This window comes from Mandrillus leucophaeus, unplaced genomic scaffold (genome assembly GCF_000951045.1).
Source record: "Mandrillus leucophaeus isolate KB7577 unplaced genomic scaffold, Mleu.le_1.0 Scaffold198, whole genome shotgun sequence".
NCBI classification, from domain to species: Eukaryota; Metazoa; Chordata; class Mammalia; order Primates; family Cercopithecidae; genus Mandrillus; species Mandrillus leucophaeus.
In genome coordinates this window covers 4751026-4769084 of record NW_012102009.1, presented here as the reverse complement: position 1 = coordinate 4769084, position 18059 = coordinate 4751026, and the positions used below count along the sequence as shown (strand labels likewise).

General features: G+C 46.4%; 1 protein-coding gene across 2 annotated transcripts in view; it reads right to left on the bottom strand.

The window, feature by feature from the left end:
• Positions 1-1199: 1199 nt before the first annotated feature.
• PTDSS1 (phosphatidylserine synthase 1) overlaps positions 1200-18059 on the bottom strand; it is a 70235-nt gene continuing 53375 nt past the window's right edge. For both annotated transcript variants that reach the window (XM_011978671.1, XM_011978672.1), the window contains 4 exons: positions 15608-15707; positions 5409-5477; positions 4635-4704; positions 1200-2293 (listed from right to left, as the gene is read on the bottom strand). In XM_011978671.1, the coding sequence (XP_011834061.1) occupies positions 2184-2293; positions 4635-4704; positions 5409-5477; positions 15608-15707 (349 nt within the window). In that variant the 3' untranslated portion in view covers positions 1200-2183. The remainder of the gene's footprint in view (positions 2294-4634; positions 4705-5408; positions 5478-15607; positions 15708-18059) is intronic.

Here is an 18059-nt window from a genome sequence, read left to right as displayed (position 1 = left end):
TTCTGGCCAGCCATGGAAAGCACTGGTTTTGTAAGTACTATAGTAAAGAGCTCTTACTGAAGGGAAATAGAAAGTTTCAACTCAAAGAAAGGGCATGGAAAGTATCTGAGGACTTTCCTGGCTGTTTCTTACAAAGCCATGGAGAAAAAATTGTCTCCTGTGCACCCTGCTCTTCACAACGCCACAGTAAAGTCGAATTCACCACCTGCGAAACAGCTGCCTCCTGTAGGCTGGCCACGGAGGAAACACACATGCTCCATCAGTTGGGCCAAGGCTACAGTCAGACGAGTATGAAAGTGTCACGCCCAGCGCTCCTGGAAAGTGAACCCGGAAACACTCAGTGAGGCACCACAGGCACGAGAAAGAAGAGACAGGTGTCCAATGGGCACAAGTATGTCATGCTTAGAGATACACAACACAGGATGAAACAAAAGGCATTTATTTGCAAAGTACGATCATGTTTAAATTGTACCTATGTTTAAAAATGGCCTCTTTGATCCGTTATAAAAGTGCAGGCAGGTTTTATAAAACACACACTTTGCCTCTCTTCTATCCTTTTGTGGGAAGCAGGCGGATGCTGGCTGGAGGACATTTAAGAGCTTGGAGCTGAGGCTCATCACAGCCAAACCCCTCACTTGCCAAGGGAGCGGAGCTGCCACTGACGCTTCTCCACTCCCGCAGAATCTCCTATTGAGCCCTGGGCCCCCCGAGGACAGGATGTGACCCTGGCTGGCATGATTCATTCAACCCCTTCATCTCAGAATTCTTTTGCAGAAAAAGAAAAACATGACACTTCTATGGTTAAAGATTTCCTTAAAGAAGAAGAGACATCGAAACGAACCTTTGTGCTCTGTGAAATGAGGGAACAAAAGAGATTACTTTCAGTGAGTTGGTATCTGTAAGCTAATCAACTGGGTACTGGCCTCTTGTTAGAGGAAAAAAAAAATCCAACTTGGAAACCATTACCACAGGAAAAAACAATGACTATGTTGTTCATTTCCTGTTGGTCACTTGGCAAGTCTAAGAAGTAGGACATATATATCCATAAGCCCTTTAAAATACACATCTTTTCTTTTTTCTTCTCACTATATAAAACACATATATACTGTCCTAAAGTCACTTGAAAAACACACTGACTGCTTACAATCAATGGAAGATACCAGTAGGATGCAAGAAAATGAGCATTTTACAGACAGACCTTTGATAGGCTTTCACGTGAATTGTTTTATTTAAAACAGGGATCCATCAGAGGTGGTGAACTATCAGGGTCAAGGTTCTAGAGCATGGCACAGATGAAAGGTAATACTCACCAGCACCTCACATGGGACTCAGTGACAATGTCAGCAACACACCATGGAAGGAGAACAAACCCGATGTAAAAGGCACCTGGCTGGGGAGAAGCTGTGGTGTTCACTGCCTCTCCAGCAGGTTTGCTTTTGTGCACTGTGGGTAAGTCCGGATGAATAACATTGGGAAGGGAATAATCGGAAGCAAGGCTCCTATGCAGGCAGCTACCCTCTCCTGATTGGTGTACACTCGCCATGTGGTGGAAGGTCTTACAGGAGACTGAGGTTACCAAACAGGAATGCAACACCTCTCTCCCTTTTCTGCTCTAGAAGGAAGGGGAACCCTTCCCCCAATGTCAATTTCAGCAGCGGCTTCTAAAGGCTGTTAAAAAGCATCCTAACTTAAAAACAAATAACAACAGTAACCAAATAAAAGACAGAAAAGTGGCCTGAACTTAAATCAATCAATGGAAAGGTAGATTCATAAAAACAAAATAAAAACTGGCGACCAGTCCATTAACCATGGGGTTAATGCCTTGTCTGAAGAAAGATGTTTATGCTGCATCCACGATACAGCAGGCGAGGAGCTGCTGTTGGCAACTGGTAAGGAATAGCTACCGTTTCCCTCCAAAACACCGCACTGCTACCGGTGACCGCATGCCAAGTGCTGAAGTTAGAAGAGACCCCACGTTGGCAAAGGCCCCCAGGCGATGAGCTGCCTGACGCGGCCAGGTCTGTGGGAAACAAGACTTACGATCTCAAATAATGACCCCCAAGTGCCCTCGCCTCTTCCTGCTTGCCCTGTGCGCCTCGACCTCCTCACAGGGAGATCCAAATGAGTTCCGTTTCCCTCTCAGTTCTAGGCACTCTGGAACATCTTTGATTAACCAGGGTTTTTCATTTCTTTCCAACGCCATTGGTGACTTTTGACTTGGAATGCCGATTCCTTCTCCTGGAAGAATGGCTTTCGTTGTTGCTTGCGTGCTTGGGTGGGCTGTCTTCAGAACCTGGCCAAAGGAATCAGAGCACACCGTCACCCTGGGCTCTGGAGACTGGTGGCTGTCCCTTTCCAGACCGCCCTAGGCTTCCCGGGGAACAGGTTCTTCCCTGATACGTGCACTCCCCCTAGTGGCCTCATTCATAAATGAAGGCGAGGCTCTCCAAGAACTAGTACTGAAGGAGCACACGCCCGGCACAGGGTTCAACGCAACAGCCCCGCAAAGTCTGGGTGGTTCCTGAAGCGTGTGTACATCTGCCCTGTGTATGATGGACATGGTCATGATGGTGAGGACCAGAAGTGAGAGCACAAGTGAAACGGAAGCCTGAACGAGGGGCAATTAGAACACACACCATGCGGTGCCCATCCTGCCTTGCAACCAAGGGTTTCCATCCCTTCACCTGCTCCACACCACCTTCTAAACCCGACGTCGGGAAAGATTCTTGACACTATAAAATCAGAGCTATTTCACGCCCTCTACCACTTGATCTGGAGAACATCTTTACAATTCAGGCCCCTGCTGCCCATGAGGGAGGGCACTGGGCAGCCTCTGCCCTCCGGCTGAGCCTGTGGTCAGTCCCTGCTTGGCCTAGAGGCCAAGTCAAAGGGTTCTCTGCCCCAGGGCTCTGATCCAGCCCCATAGGAAATCACCACCTGAGGCTGCCAGCAAAGAAAAAGTTACCAGAGTTACTGTCTCCACTGTAAGTAGCATTTGGCTTAGACTAAGAGATTCTTTCCCCACTCAGAAGACTTCTGTTTTTGTTTGTTTTCTTTTTTTATTATTCCATCTAGTAAATACATCTCTACTACTGCTTATTTCTTTTCAGTGGAGAACCTGTGAGTGCCAAGGTTGTTTGTAAGGGCATGGTTCTAAATAAGGTACCTGGGGAGCTCCTCTGCCCATCTCTATCAGATTTCACAACGGGTCACTCACTGATCAATTCCGTGATTCAGGAGAAATTCCCCAAAAGGGCGGCCAGCAACTCAGCAGAGTGTATGCTAGTATCTCCCCTGGGAGATCTTTAATGAGCCTGATGCCAAAAGAACTTTGGAGAATGACTGCAACAGAGCGCTTTCTTCTCCATTGGCCCACCGTTTCTCTGAGCAATTTTGTGAACTAAAATTCAGTCTTTACTATTTGTAATTTTCTTTCCTCAGCCAAGCTTCCCAATCAGCTTATAAGAATTGACAAGGAATTACTGTCCAATGAAGTCACCTCAATGTCATTATTCTACAAGTCTAATTCTTTGAAATAACCAGGTGGCCCCAAATCTTCCCAAAGTGATCCTTAGAGGCCAGTGGAGGCTCCCTAACTACACGACTGAAATCTCTTACACTGCTCTGCTCTGCCTCTTGAATAAATGCCATTAAAATGATCCCCCTTTTGAAAGCCTTTTCCTTCTGATACACAATTCTTTTTTTTGTTTGTTTGTTTTTGTTTTTGTTTAAGAGACAGGGTCTTGTTCTGTCTTCCAGGTGGGAGTGCAGTGGTGCAAGCACAGCTCACTGCAGCCTCGAATTCCTGGGCTCAAGTGACCCTCCTATCTCTGACTCCTGAGTAGCTGTAACTACAGGCATGTGCCACCACATCTGGCTAATTTTTTAAGCTTTTTGTAGAGACAGGGTCTTGCTGTGTTGCCCACGCTGGTCTCAAATACCTGGCCTCAAATGATCCTGCCATGGCCTCCCAAAGTGCTGGGGTTACAGGCATGAGCCACTGTGCCTGGCCGGATATACAGTTCTTCCTGTTCACTCATGATGAAAGCCAAGAGAACATTCCCATCAGGGTGCTTGAAACAGTGTGGGGCCCTCACGAAGGGCAGAGCTACATGCAGCCTCTTCTTACAAACCAAGTTTTTCACTCAGATCCTGTGAGCATTTTGCACGTTTCTTTTTCTTTTTTCTTTTCTTTTCTTTTTTTTGAGACAGAGTCTCACTCTGCTGCCCAGGCTGGAATGCAGTGGCATGATCTCAGTTCACGGCAACCTCCGCCTTCTGGGTTCATGCAATTCTCCTGGCTCAGCCTCCTGAGTAGCTGGGACTACAGGCGCCCGCCACCACACCCAGCTAATGTCTGTATTTTTTGTAGAGACAGGGTGTCACCATGTTGGTCAGGCTGATCTCGAACTCCTGACCTCAAATGATCCACCCGCCTCAGCCTCCCAAAGTGTTAGGATTACAGGCGTGAGCCACCATGCCCGGCCATTGCATGCTTCTTAATAAGTGACAGGAGACATTCGACGGGTAGGCCTGAGACCCTTCAAGGCTTATATCATCTCCACTTAAAGAATAAGTAATAGCTCCACATCTCAAGGACCCAGTAAAATTTTAAACAACGAACAAGAAGATACCTTTTGTCCCTTTCCTGTGATGCCAGGAGATCTCTGGACTGTAGGTGCCATCTTCACACTCTGAGTAGGTCTAGGGAGAGAGACAGGCTTAGTGCAGGAATTTCAGGAACTCCCTGGGAGAAGTGGCAGAGTAAAAGGCGAGCACGCTGCGTCCCTGCCTCTCCCAGGCTGGGATCATCACTGGCAAGTGACAGAACCTCCCTGTGCTTATGTTTCTTGGCTATAAAAACCAGGTTCTTTCCTCTCCCGGGTGATGCAGAATCAGTCTTCCACAACATGCCTTAAGTTCTTTAGACTGAAGGTGTAAGTAAAGGATGAAATTGTTATTTTTACTGAAAAAAAGTATTACTGTCTACCAGACTGCCATCATGTCTTAAAGTCACTCATGTCTATTTTCTATTGTGTCCTCATATCTACTAAATGAAGGTCAGGGCAAGCGTTTGCCCAGAAGGGCCATAGGCCAGAACACAGGAAGAGGCCTCCACACAGTTCAAGAGCTGGGGAGAAAACCCAGCTTCCAAAAGCCAGTCTACGGCTTTCCTATCACTTTTTTTTTCCCTCCAAACAAACATAACATTTTTTTATCTAACAAAAGTTAGATAAAAATATTGATCTACTGAACAGAGCAGTCACAAGCAGGGCCAGCAACTGCTAGGGAATGAGTTACGACATGCAGTCTCTGCAGTGGCAGGACTGGAGGCCCTGACCTCAGTGTTCGCCTCGCCATATCCTTACAGGCATGTGCTCTGAGCTAACCTGCCTCTCCTTCCATACCTTTTCTCGGTGACCATAGTGTTCTGCATACCAAATCATGCCGTACAGACAGAGGAAAGTGGTGAAAGCCTGGAAGAGAAAAACAAATGACGCTGCACAAAAAAATTCAATTGCCCAGAACTTCGGGGTTTCAATGGGAATTAATGCAGGACGGCTCAATGCATTGCTGCCGTCTGGACGCAGGTTACAAAACGGCTGGACATGGCAGAGATCAGACCTCAAGGGGAGGGTGCACACCCAAAGCTTCTGACAACAAGGGTTATGATGAGACCACAGTTACTACCTGGGACTCTACTATCAGAAACCAAGAAAGACCATTTTCAGATGTGGGATATGGTGGGATGCGTTTTCTTGATAGCTTTGCGGGTTCTGTTGAAGACAACATAGAGGATTCTATGTTCTAGTTCTGATTTTCAGGGCCCATCCTCTCCCGGTTTCCCCATCACATGAGAGCGCTAAGAGGACTCAGTGTGTCAGCTTCTAGGGGGAAGAGGTCACAACGGCCCCTGAGGGCCCAAGGACAAACACTCCGGGGGCAGAGGGTGGGGAGCTCAGCGGGACAGGGCTGCCCTTGCTTTTCCAGGCTTTTGAGTGTCAGTGACCCTACTCTGACCCCAGTTTTTGTTTTTCTTGGTTATATGGATAGGAAAACAAAGAGAAAATAAAGATGCTCTGTAAGGCCCTGAGTGGAATGAGGAGGGTGTGGCCTGTGGGTGCCCAGAGGCAGGGACAACCTCTACTCCACACTTGCCCCACCCACTTGGCCTGCCCCCACACCCTAAATTATACCCTAATTTAAGGAAAGAAAAGCATAGACAAGAATCCAAAGCTTCAAAACATGTCAAAAAAATCAAAGCCTGGGAAAAGTCTCCGGCTGCCTAGACTGCATACCAAAGGCAGAAGGGAGGGAGGGCCAGCGGGGAGAGCAGGGCCATGAATCTCCCCGGCCTCACCTTCCCCACTGCAAGCAAAGCAACCAGAACAAAACAAGGTAACTGCCTGTTCCTTCCGAATTCCTCGCTCTAGAAACCCATTCACATCAAGCCATCCTGGTGTTGAGCCTCCATCTCTCCCCCTGCATTTCCTGTGGACACCTGGGCACCTGTCATTTTCCTGGACCCCTATCATCTTGCACCAACTGTGGGGACAGCTGTGAGAGCATGGAGGGACCTTCTCAAGGAAATAATTTTAGTTCTAAGAATCATAACTTTAGATCCAAAAGGTCACCTCAGAGACCATTAACTCCATTGCCTCTCATTTTCCAGAAGAAGAATGAAAGCTCAGAGAGGTGAACATTGGAGCTGGAACTCAGGTCTCTTAAAACCCCCGGATCTGAGTTTAAGGGATGGCTATTGATACAAATATTGGCTTTATGCCTATATAGCTTTATTTCTTCATCCATGTATCCATCCCTGATGATGAAAAGCATCATGGGAACAGCGAACAGCAGCAACTTCCCCTCTTCACGGCCACAGTCTGGTGGTAGGGTGGGAAGGCAGGGGCTGTGAATTCTCATCATGGCAGCTTGCAGTCTAGCTTTGGCCCAGTTCCTTTATCAGCGACATTTCCTGGTAGCTGCTGGATACACAGTGCCATCTTCCAAAAAAGAAAGGAGAGCAACACTCCGGCTAGCCATCCTCTTCCGTGCCAGTTACGTGGAAGCAGGAACAGTGGCAGCGTGGAGAGAGAATGAGAAGCACAAGCAATGCCACTGGTTCATTTCCTATTAAACCCACGTGCAAACTGGCATATACCTACAGGTTAGGGAATTTTTTTTTTTTTTTTTTTTTTTGAGACGGAGTCTCGCTCTGTCACCCAGGCTGGAGTGCAGTGGCCGGATCTCGGCTCACTGCAAGCTCCGCCTCCCGGGTCACGCCATTCTCCTGCCTCAGCCTCCCGAGTAGCTGCGACTACAGGCACCGGCCACCACGCCCGGCTAATTTTTAGTAGAGATGGGGTTTCACTGTGTTAGCCAGGATGGTCTCGATCTCCTGACCTCGTGATCTGCCTGCCTCGGCCTCCCAAAGGGATTTTTTAAAAAGCTCATCTCCATCAAAAAATTAGGCCACGAATGAATACATTAAAACTACAAAGTGAAAATGACTTCTAACCTTTAACACACTCTAATGCTTGCCCAGATTTCTTATATATACCAACGTTAAGTGTGTCATTTTCATGGCATGGAAAGAGTGGGAAGGACTAGAGATGATTTGCAGAGTGTAAGCCTGTGTATGCGTTAGGCCCCTTACAAAGAGCAAAACAGGACATTCTGGGTTTCACACAGGGGGTAGGGGGGTTAGGTTCCACCTCCCCAAACCAGAGGGCTGTGGGAAGGCGGGTCCCTCCACTAGAAGTGTCATTGCAAACTCTGACCACCAGAGGGCAGGCACGCGGGACTCTTCCCTTCCCCAGGCCCAGGCCCAATAGGACAGGCAGTGGCAGCTGCCGCTCCCTCCAGCGGCAAACGGCAGGCAAGTGGAGAACGACAGGTGCTTATCATCACAATCGTCACACAGAGGGTCTGTTGTGATTGCCAAATCTACTTCACCTGCGTACAAAGAGGCCCATTTTACACTTGTCTCAGCAAACAGAAGCCGGTAATTTACAGGTTTGCAATCACACCTGTGGAAATCTAGGCACGTACCCACTGAAAATGTCAAGGCTCAGATTTAAAATAGCAATTGCACACGTCGTTTAAAGAAAGGGCAGGGGAGCGAGAAGAAACTACATGGGATGACAGCCAGGCTGTCCAGGACCACGGGGGCTGGCGGCAACGAGAGCGCAGGACCCCAGCTTGGCTTCTACATTATGGTAATGAGCATTCAAATTAATGACAGCCGAGCAGACAACCACGCTCCTGGAAAAGCTTACTAACCAGCACCCGGAATCTTTGCTTCTGCATTAATCTCAAGCTCCTCCGTGTGCGCTCTCTTACCAGGCCAGGGGAGTAATTAGGGGCTTTGCTTCTCTGAGTGGTGCAGAAATCACAGTATAACTTGAAGCTCTCTTATTTAATAATGTTCGCCTCTACTCCTAAGTCTGAGATCAATCTTGCTCTTTATAATAAAGGTCAGGAATATAAAAAAAGTGCCAGGACCTTGTTTCTGCTCTTCTTTAAAGGGAGGCAGTGGAGACCCCTAATCATCCCGTCTCAGGGCCTCTTTTCAGGCCAGGTCCCTCTCTCATGTCTCATCACTGGTAAGTCTAATCAGAGATTCTGCTTGTCTTCAAAATCCTGCTCATCGGCCTGACCTCTTATTAAGGAATCCCAGCCTCAGTCAGCTCCTCTCCCAGAGGCATGTTTCCCGAGCTCGTAACCTAATCCCAGGACTCCAACTGCGCCCTCCACATGGGCTCCTCCCAAGTATTTTATTTCCACCAACGTGGAAATAAATCTTCCCAGTGTTACTGACAGATTAGAATTTCCTGTCAAGCAGGAAACTTCCACCTGTAAATTCTAAAGGTTCCTCAAACCCAAATCCCCTGAACCAAATTCACCTCCTCCTTTCAGTGGGCTCCTCCTATATCCTCCAATCTGTCACTAGCACCGGTGGCCACCCAGTGGCACTAATTAGAACCTTTGGAGTGGCACTCAAGTGCCCTCCCAGTGATCACAACAGGAACGGCATCGTGTTGAGCGGATTCCTTAAACAACTCTCAGATCCAGCCCTTCCTCTGCATCTTCAATGCCTCTGCCTTGGTTCAGCTTCGGTTACTCGTCAAGTAGGCCTGGCAGCACCTCTGACTGCACCTCCGGCCCCCAACCCATCTTCCCTCTAGACTCTCCCAGCCTCCATGGTGTTTCTTCATGAGACACAGATCAGACCACATTGTTTCCCCACTTAAAAATCACTGGGGCTCTGACTACAGCCGTGCAAAGCCCTTTCTGAGCAGGGGACCCTGTCCTACTCTTCATCCAACTCGCTCTCTTCACTGTCACTCCTCAAACAGGTCACCACCTTCGTGAGCCGCTGGGCACTCTCACAGCTTCCTGTCTTTGTATGTTTGTCCCCCGGCCACCGGTCACCTGTATGTCGCAAATCTTTGTTTCTTGAACTCATTCCTTTATTTTCCACGAAGCTGCCGAGTACTTCCTGTGCACCAGGCACTGTGCTTGAGACAGTGGGGCCAAAAGGATGACTTCAACTTATTCTTTCTGAGCAAGGAGTGCAGTGTGGAGAAGACAGATAGAAACAAAACAAATTCCACTGCACTGGGGTTAGAACTGAGAGTTACGTACAAAGCGCTACTGGTCCCAAGGAGGGAGCTATCTACTTGCCTTGGAAGTCAGAGCATATTTCATGGGGGGCATATGTTTAAGTTGGTTTTGGGGTATAAGTTTCACCAGGTAGATAAGGCAGGGAAAGTCTTTCAGATCAGGCAGAGAAAACAGCATGAGAAGGGAAAAAGAAGTCTGAAAGGATGACTCGTTTAGGTAACTACCAGCAGATAAGTGCAGCCTGAGAATAGAGTACACGTGGACAGACGTGATGGCATGCTCCCACTATGAAGGTCCTGAACACACGAGCAGATTTCATAATTCATCTGGGAGGTTTCGTGGTGGGGGGCCTTCTTCCTTCTTGAAGTTTCTTCCTGTGTGGAGGAAGCTTCACTGCTTCCCTCCACCCCTCACTCCTTCCCTGGGGAGGAGTCACACCTTGACTGGTGACTCTAAAGAAGCCAGCATTTCCTGCAAAAGGTGAATTCTCAGTAATGAAGATGCTACTCTGATCCCCATATCTTTCCTCTATCTTGCTTATCTCTTACTTACTTTTTAACTCAGGTGGGGAAAAAGATTGTGTTATTGTGCCCTCTCAAGCCCCCAACCAGAGAGAATGATTCTTAGCAGGAGAAAGAGATTGAGTTCTGAATTTGGAAGATCATTTTGACAGCAGCAAGGAGAATGGATTTGGAGGGCAGAACGGCAAGAAAATGTGTGCTCTGACAGCCGCAGGAGCAGTGGGAATGGAGAGGAGATGGAGTTCAGCTACACTGTCGAATTAACAGAGCTTAGTGACTTGCTGATTCGAAGAGTGATGGAGGACAGGAAGCAGCCTCCAGGTTTTTAGCTGGGGCTTGGGAGGTTGGGGGAAAGCCAGCCATGCACTGCAACCCTTAAAAATCCTGCTCACGTATCACCAAGGAGCCTTCACTAACCCCAGCATGTCTGCTGCTCTGAGTATCCTTTAGCCTTATGCACACAATCTTTTATAGTATTTATCACATATTAACATAATTAATTTGCATGTCTAATTGCCATCTGAACTCACAGATCCTTGGAGGGCAGTGATGAAGAGCAGTTCCCTACAGAGAATGTCTGGGTTTGAGTCCTGGTTCTGCCACTTAACTACCTATGTGACCGTGGGCAAGTTAGTGAGCTTCTTTGTGCCTTCGTTTCCTCATCTATAGAAGAGGGATAAGAAAATACCTTCCCGCAAAGTGTGAAGATCAAATATGGAATTCATGAAAGTGCTTAGAATAGTCTCTGGCATATAGTAGGCATCAGTAAATCTTATCATCGTCATCTATCTGTGTGGCTAGAGCCCCAGGCACAGCACGGAGGAGCACTCAGCAACTGTCTGTGAATGAAGCCCGGACTAAGAGGTCTGCACCAAGTGAAGCAGAGGTCAATGGGAGCATAAGAAATGGCGCATGTCCTCAATAAGTTACAATCACACAGACACAAAGGCTAACCCATGTAAGGAGGTATATTCTAAGTGTCAAATAAGTAACCGAAAGTCTCTAAAACTTAAAGAGAAATTAGAGGGGTCCCTACAGTCTGGGTGACTGCTATGGTTTGAAAGTCCTTGCCAAAAATCTCCTTGAAACTCAACTGCCAACTTAACAGCATTAGGAGGTGGGGCCTTTAAGAGGTGATAGATCATGAGGGCAAAGCCCTCATGAATGGATTCAGGCTGTTACCTTGGGAGTGGGTTCCTGATAAAAAGCATGAGTTTGGCACTTCCCTCTCTGTCTGGTACACTTGTTTCTGCCTTCTGCCCTTCCACCATGGGATGACCTCACTGGATGCCAGTGCCATGCTTTTGGACTTCCCAACCTCCAAAACTGGGAGTGGAATAAACTTTGTTTCTTTAGAAATTACCTAGTCTACAGTATTCTGTTATAGCAACAGAAAATGGACTAAGACAGAATATTGGTACCAAAAAGTGGGGTGGTTACTATAACAAATATTTGAAAATGTGGCAGCAGTTTTTGAACTGTCTAATGGGTAGAGGCTAAACGAATTTGGAGGCACAGGCTAGAAAAAGCCTGTATTGCTGTAAAGGGAGCATTAAGGGCGACCCTGGTGACGGCCCAGAAGAGGGAAAGCTTCAGTCTTCTTAGAGATTACTTAAGTGTTCATGACCAGAATGCTGGTAGCAATATGAACAGTCAAGGCCATTCTGATGAGGTTTCAAATGGAAACGAGGAGCAAGGATTGGAAAGTGGAGTAAAGGGCATCCTTGTCATATAGCAGCAAAGACCGTGGCTGAATTGTGTCCATGCCTGAAGGCTTTCTGGAATGTGCAACCTAAGAGCAATGAACTAGGATATCTGGTGGAAGACAGCCAAGCAGCAAAGCATTCAGGCTACTGTGTGGCTACTTCTGGCTGTATACAATGAAATTCCAGAGGAAATAAATGACTTAAAGATAATTTATAATTAAAAGGGAAGCAGAATGGAATAATCTGGAATATTCAAAGCTTGGCCATGTAAAGAGTGAAAAAGCATATTCCAAACACTAAGGGTAAGGCCATGTGACTCTTAAAGAGATTACCACGGAAAGAAAGAAACCAGGTGCTATTCATCAAGAAAATGGGAGGAAGACCCCTGAAAGCAAAAGCATTTCAGAGATCTTCAAGGCTGCCCCTCCCATCACAGACCCAGAGCTCTAAGAGGGCAGAATGGTTTTTGGTTACAGGCCTGGGGAGCCCTCCCTGGGCTCACTGACCAGGGCTACCTAGGGACTCTACTCCCACATTCTAGCAGAGCGCTCCTTGGCTGCCTTAGCTGTGGCTCAAGTGGGCCTTGGTGTGGCTTGGGCTACCACTCTGGGAGGGATAAGCTATAAACCGTGGTGGTGTCCGTGTGGTGTTAATTCTGCAGATATGCAAAATCCAAGAGCTGTGGAGGACATGGCTTCCTCCACCTAGATTTCAAAGGATGCGGCGAACTACCTAGAAGACTAGGCAAAAACCCGCCACAGGGGCAGTGCCACTGCAGAAAGTCACTACTAGGACAATGCCAAGGAGAAATGTGCGGTTGGAGCCACCAGAGAGGAGCAGTGACAGCAGGGTCATCCCCAACACCACAGAACTGTAGGGTCGCCAGTGTGCAACTCCTGCCTGGAAGAACTGAAGCACTGGCCGAACCCGGCACAGCCACAGGGGTGAAGCTGCTGGGCCTGGGGGCCCAACTCCTGCCCCAGGCCAGGATGCAGAACATGGAGTCAAAGGAGATTGTTCTCCAGCTTTAAGATATAATGTTTCCCTGTTGGGTTCTGGACTTACTTGGGACTGTTTATCCCTTTCTTCTTGCCTGTTTCTCCCTTTTGGATTTGCAATGTCTATCCTATGCCTGTCCCACTATTGTATTGTGGAAGTAGATGACCTGTTTGATTTCACACACTCACGGCTGGCATAGTTCTTCTTGGCTGTGCCTCAAGTGGACCTTGGTGTGGCTTGGGCTACCACTCTGGAGGGTATAGGCCAGAAACTGTGGTGGTGTCCATGTGGGATTAATTCACCTTAGGATGAATTGTGCCTTGACTGTCACTCATATCTGATTTAGATGAGACTCTGAACTTTGGAGTTGATGCTGGGCCAAGTTAAGACTTTTGGGACTACTAGCATGAAATGAATGTATTTTGTATGTGAGAAGCAGGGGTGAGGGGTGGAATGCTATGGCTCGAATGTCCCTGCCAAAACTCATGTTGAAACTTAGCTGTCAATGTAATAATATTGGGAGGTGGGGCCTTTAAAACATGATTAGGTCATGAGGAGTGCACCCCATAAATGGATTGATGCTATTATTGCAGGAGTGGGATTGTTATCACAGGAGTATGTTAGTGATTGTGAGAGTGGGTTCCTGATAAGAAGGGTGAGTCCGACCCACCTCCTGCTGTCTTACATGCTCACTTCCACCTTCCTCCCTTCCATCATGGGATGACGCTTGCCCGATACTGGTACCATGCTCTTGGACTTCCCAGCTGTTAGAACCGTGAGCCAAATAAAGTACTGTGATTTAATTTCTCTGTAAACTACCAAGCCCATGGTATTCTGTTGTAGCAACAGAAAATGCACTAAGACAGGGACCAGAGAGGACTGCCTGGGTAGGTGGCCTGAGAAGACCTTTCTGGTCACTGCTGCCTGGGGGCCAGTGGTAAGGAGGCAGCTGGGAGGCCTGTGATTTGCTGTGGTGAGGAGGGTTGTCTGTCTTGTCTTGGGAGTACTGCCTATCTCACCCTCCCTGTGGGCAGGTGGTTCTCTGGTACCCAGTGAAGAGGGCACCCACCTCTGCCCCCTGCATTTAGGTCCTATTACAGTTCAGACTTGAGGTGCACAGGCCAGAGATATATCTGAGAGAAGCATGGTGAAAATCTCTGGGCACTTCTGACACATTTCCCTAACCGATTCCTTACATTTAGTCTCACCGACATGGAAAAATATACTTGGGCATTAATTCTGTAGTTTAAATACAAAGGAGATCATTATTCCCCTCTATTGTTCAAGATGAAACAGGACAGAACAGGCTCACTGTGCCTTGGCACAGTTAGGATTTCTAACAAGTAACCCTAAAAATAGATCCCGTTAAAGGCGATAAAAGACACATTAAAAATACAAAGGTTAGTCTTGCCAAAAAAGAGAAAAGAAAAGAAAAAATTAGACCCAAATGTGATTAAGCCTGCAGATCCAATTACCGACTTACAGAAAATACAGAGGACAAAGACATATGTTAAATTATAAGATAGGATAAAAATAAGTAAAATCCAGACTGTGGGAAAATCTATAGGACAAAAGAGCTGCTTTCTTCAACTGATAAATTACGAGGGAAAGAGGGTTAGCAATAGAAGGAAAACCTATGGATTAAGAGACTTAAAAGGCATGCCAACCAATCACGATGGGTGAATGTGGATTCAAATACATTGTTAAGCAAATACAAGCTTTAAGAAAAAGTTAGTAATTTGAACACTGATTAGGCACTTGATGATATTAAGGAATTACTGTTAATTCTTTTTCAGATATGATAATGGTAGCGTGGTTGCATTAAACCTAAAAAGCATCCTGAGCTTCTTTTAGTGATCCATCCTGAAATATTAAAGGTGGATCCGTTCCAAAATAAGTTAGGGGTTGGGGCCGTGAGTACAACATAAGAGGAAACACAATTGGCCCTGAGTTAATAACTGATGATGGGTTCATGAGGGGCCATCTATTCTCTCTACTTGCACATGGCTGAAATGTTCTATGATTATTTAGAAAGCCCAATACATTTTCTAGACTAAGTGAAAAATCTTAAGCTTAAATATAAAATAAGAACTTTTCTTCAAAATAATAACTTCAAATATTTAAATAAAGAATGGCAGTCACAAAATGTGTAACTGGGTGCTATCTTACTTCATTTGAAAGGTGAGGGAAGAGCCCCAGGGCAAAAGAACCAAGGCTTAGGCCGGTGTCCCTCCAGGCTCTTCCCTTCAGAGTAGAAGGTTATATCCAGACTTGGGTTATAACACGGGCCTGGAAGGCAGAAATTGCAGGATCGAATTATCTTCCAAAACATATTTTATTGCCTGTGAATCACCATATGTCCTTTTATATATAAATCCATGTGCAATGATATGTATGTTAAGATGTATATGGCATGATGATGAGAAAGCAAAGTGCACTGTGATCTTCCTTGTCCCTTCATGGCAGTCCCTAAATGTGTAGCCCGTGTAGACAGATTCCCATGAGTGAAGTAAATGCACGTGGGGTATACCTGACGAGGGCACTGGACTGTAACCTGCTCAGGGGACTTGTTTCAGATACTGTGTAGGTGTGTCTTATTCTTGAAATTAGGCTGGTGGCCAGTCTCAGACAATTACAACAGAACATCTTTTTATGAAATTCTAAGGAACTTTGACACACAACTTCTTCCCCCTCTGTTTAAAGCAATACTATGAGAGTTTAGCTAATGCCTTTGGGTAAAATGCAATGACTTACCACGCAAAGAAGCCAAAGCACAACATAGAGTATTTGGGTCTTAGAGAAGAGATCTTGTCCAAATTTTATGCAGACAATGGCCTCCAGGAAACCAATGACCCTAATCAGACAGAGAACAGAGGGTAAGTATTAATCCGTCTTACCAGAGGATACACATTATCCAAAATATGCATGATTGAATCAAAAAGTTCAACTCATCACATGATTTCTCCCCCAAACACTGGTAGCAGGTACCCCACAAAATAACACTGTTCAAGCCAACGGCATTTACTTCGGAAATAATAAAGAATTTTTCACCTCTGCCTTCTTCCCAGACCAAAATCATGACTCATAAATTTTAATAGCTAGGACGCTGGCATCACCTAACTCAGTCCCTCCATTGCTATAAGGGTGGGTGATCACGCCGCCTCTGCTGGAACCTTCTCAGGCACAGGGAACCTACTACCTTTGCAAGGTGGCTTATTTTTCTGGTCAAACTCTTTAGTAGTTAGAAAGTTTTTCTCTGTCTCAGGCCGGTATCTGCCTCCTATACCTCCTACCCTGGGTCCTGACATTGCCCTACCATGTCACAGGTGAGAAAGCATCATTTCAGTGGAGGAACCCTGAAGGCTTTTTTACTGTACTTCTGAAGTCTAGACTGTGATTAAGAGGCTAGCTGGCTGCCACACAGGGTGAGTTTGACCCTTCCAAGGGAGTCTTTCAATAATTTGAAGGCATTAATCACATTCCTTCCCAGCCTTCTAAGAATTTCCAGATTAAATAGCCCCGTTTTTGGTGACAATATAAACCCTTTACCTTCTCTTGATATGTAAAAGATTGTGCTAAATACAATTTTTTTGTTTAAGGAAATGCCACACACTTCATATTTCCCCTTTAAGGCATTAAAAAAGCCACTCTTGTGTTCTGTATCTTCATTTATGGCTATAAAAATTGGGCTTTTCTAAAGATTCAGGACTTGGAGGTAAGAATGGATGAGGTGAGGTTGACACAGTTGGCCATGAGATCCCAGGCAGCATAAGAATAGTGATTTCAGACAAGTCCATTTTATGCATTCCTTGCTCAAGATAAGATCTGGACATTCCAGGAATGGTGTACTCACACAGATGTTTTCTAAAAAGGCAAGAAGGGGCAGGGCATGGTGGCTTACACCTGTAATCCCAGCACTTTGGGAGGCTGAGGCGGGCGGATCACTTGAAGTCAGGGGTTCAAGACCAGCCTGACCAAGATGGTAAAACCCCATCTCTGCCAATAATACAAAAATTAGCCACGCATGGTGGCACACACCTGTAGTCCCAGCTATTCAGGAGGCTGAGGCAGGAGAATCACTTGAGCCTGGGAAGTAGAGGCTGTGGTGAGCCAAGATGGCACCACTGCACTCCAGCCTGGGCAACAGAGTGAGGCTCTGTCTCAAAAAAAAAATGGCAAGAAGGGCTAAGAAGGCCTTTGGCACCCCAGCTTACTGGCAGACACAGTGGTCACTGCCATCATCAACAGTGCGGATGGCTCGAAACAACTGAAGGCCTGAATGCCTGGAGTTAGAACCACGTAAGCAAAGCAGCAAAATCAACAGAAAGTCTCCGGAATGTGTCTTTAGAGAGTCTGGGGCTATCTTTTCCCCTAGCCCAAACCAAACAAGGTTTAACAGTGGCTGGCTTGAATCTTTAAAGCGCTGCTCCACAAAGCGTACCACATGTGAGAAAGCATCATTTCAGTGGAGGAAGCCAGGTTTTTTCACTGTACTTCTGAAGTCTAGACTGTGATTAAGAGGCTAGGTGGCAGTTACATGTTTGGTATTCCAGTCTGTGCAGTGAGGAGACATAAAAAGGATGATTTTATCTTTGGTTGGGACTTCCTGAAAAACTCCTATGCTGGGAGTGTTGAGCCCAGGACATAAGTGTGATTATCTACCCATAAGCCAGAGAGAACACTCTGAGTTCATTATGAAAGATTTCTGAATATTCAACTAGACTTGAGGGTCCCTACTTTTTTTTTTTTTTTTTAATGGAGTCTAGCTCTGTCGCCCAGGCTGGAGTGCAATGGCACAATCTCGGCTCACTGCAACCTCTGCCTCCCTGGTTCAAGCGATTCTACTGCCTCAGCCTCCTGAGTAGCTGGGACTACAGGTGCGTGCCACTACACCCAGCTAATTTTTGTATTTTTAGTAGAGGCAGGGTTTCACCATGTTGGCCAGGCTGGTCAGGAACTCCTCACCTCAAATGATCCATCCACCTCAGCCTCCCAAAGTGCTGGGATTATAGACATGAGACAGCCTGAGGCCCCTTTTAAAAGCATGCTGATTGGCCTACTAAAGCTGTGTTTCTCAAACTTTTATGATTTAAGACCCATTAAGAACCATGGCAAGAAACATAATTTTCACTGTGATTCAGTATACAGGCGCGCACACACATACACACACACACTCACGCACTGAAACAAAAGCTTCATAAGACAA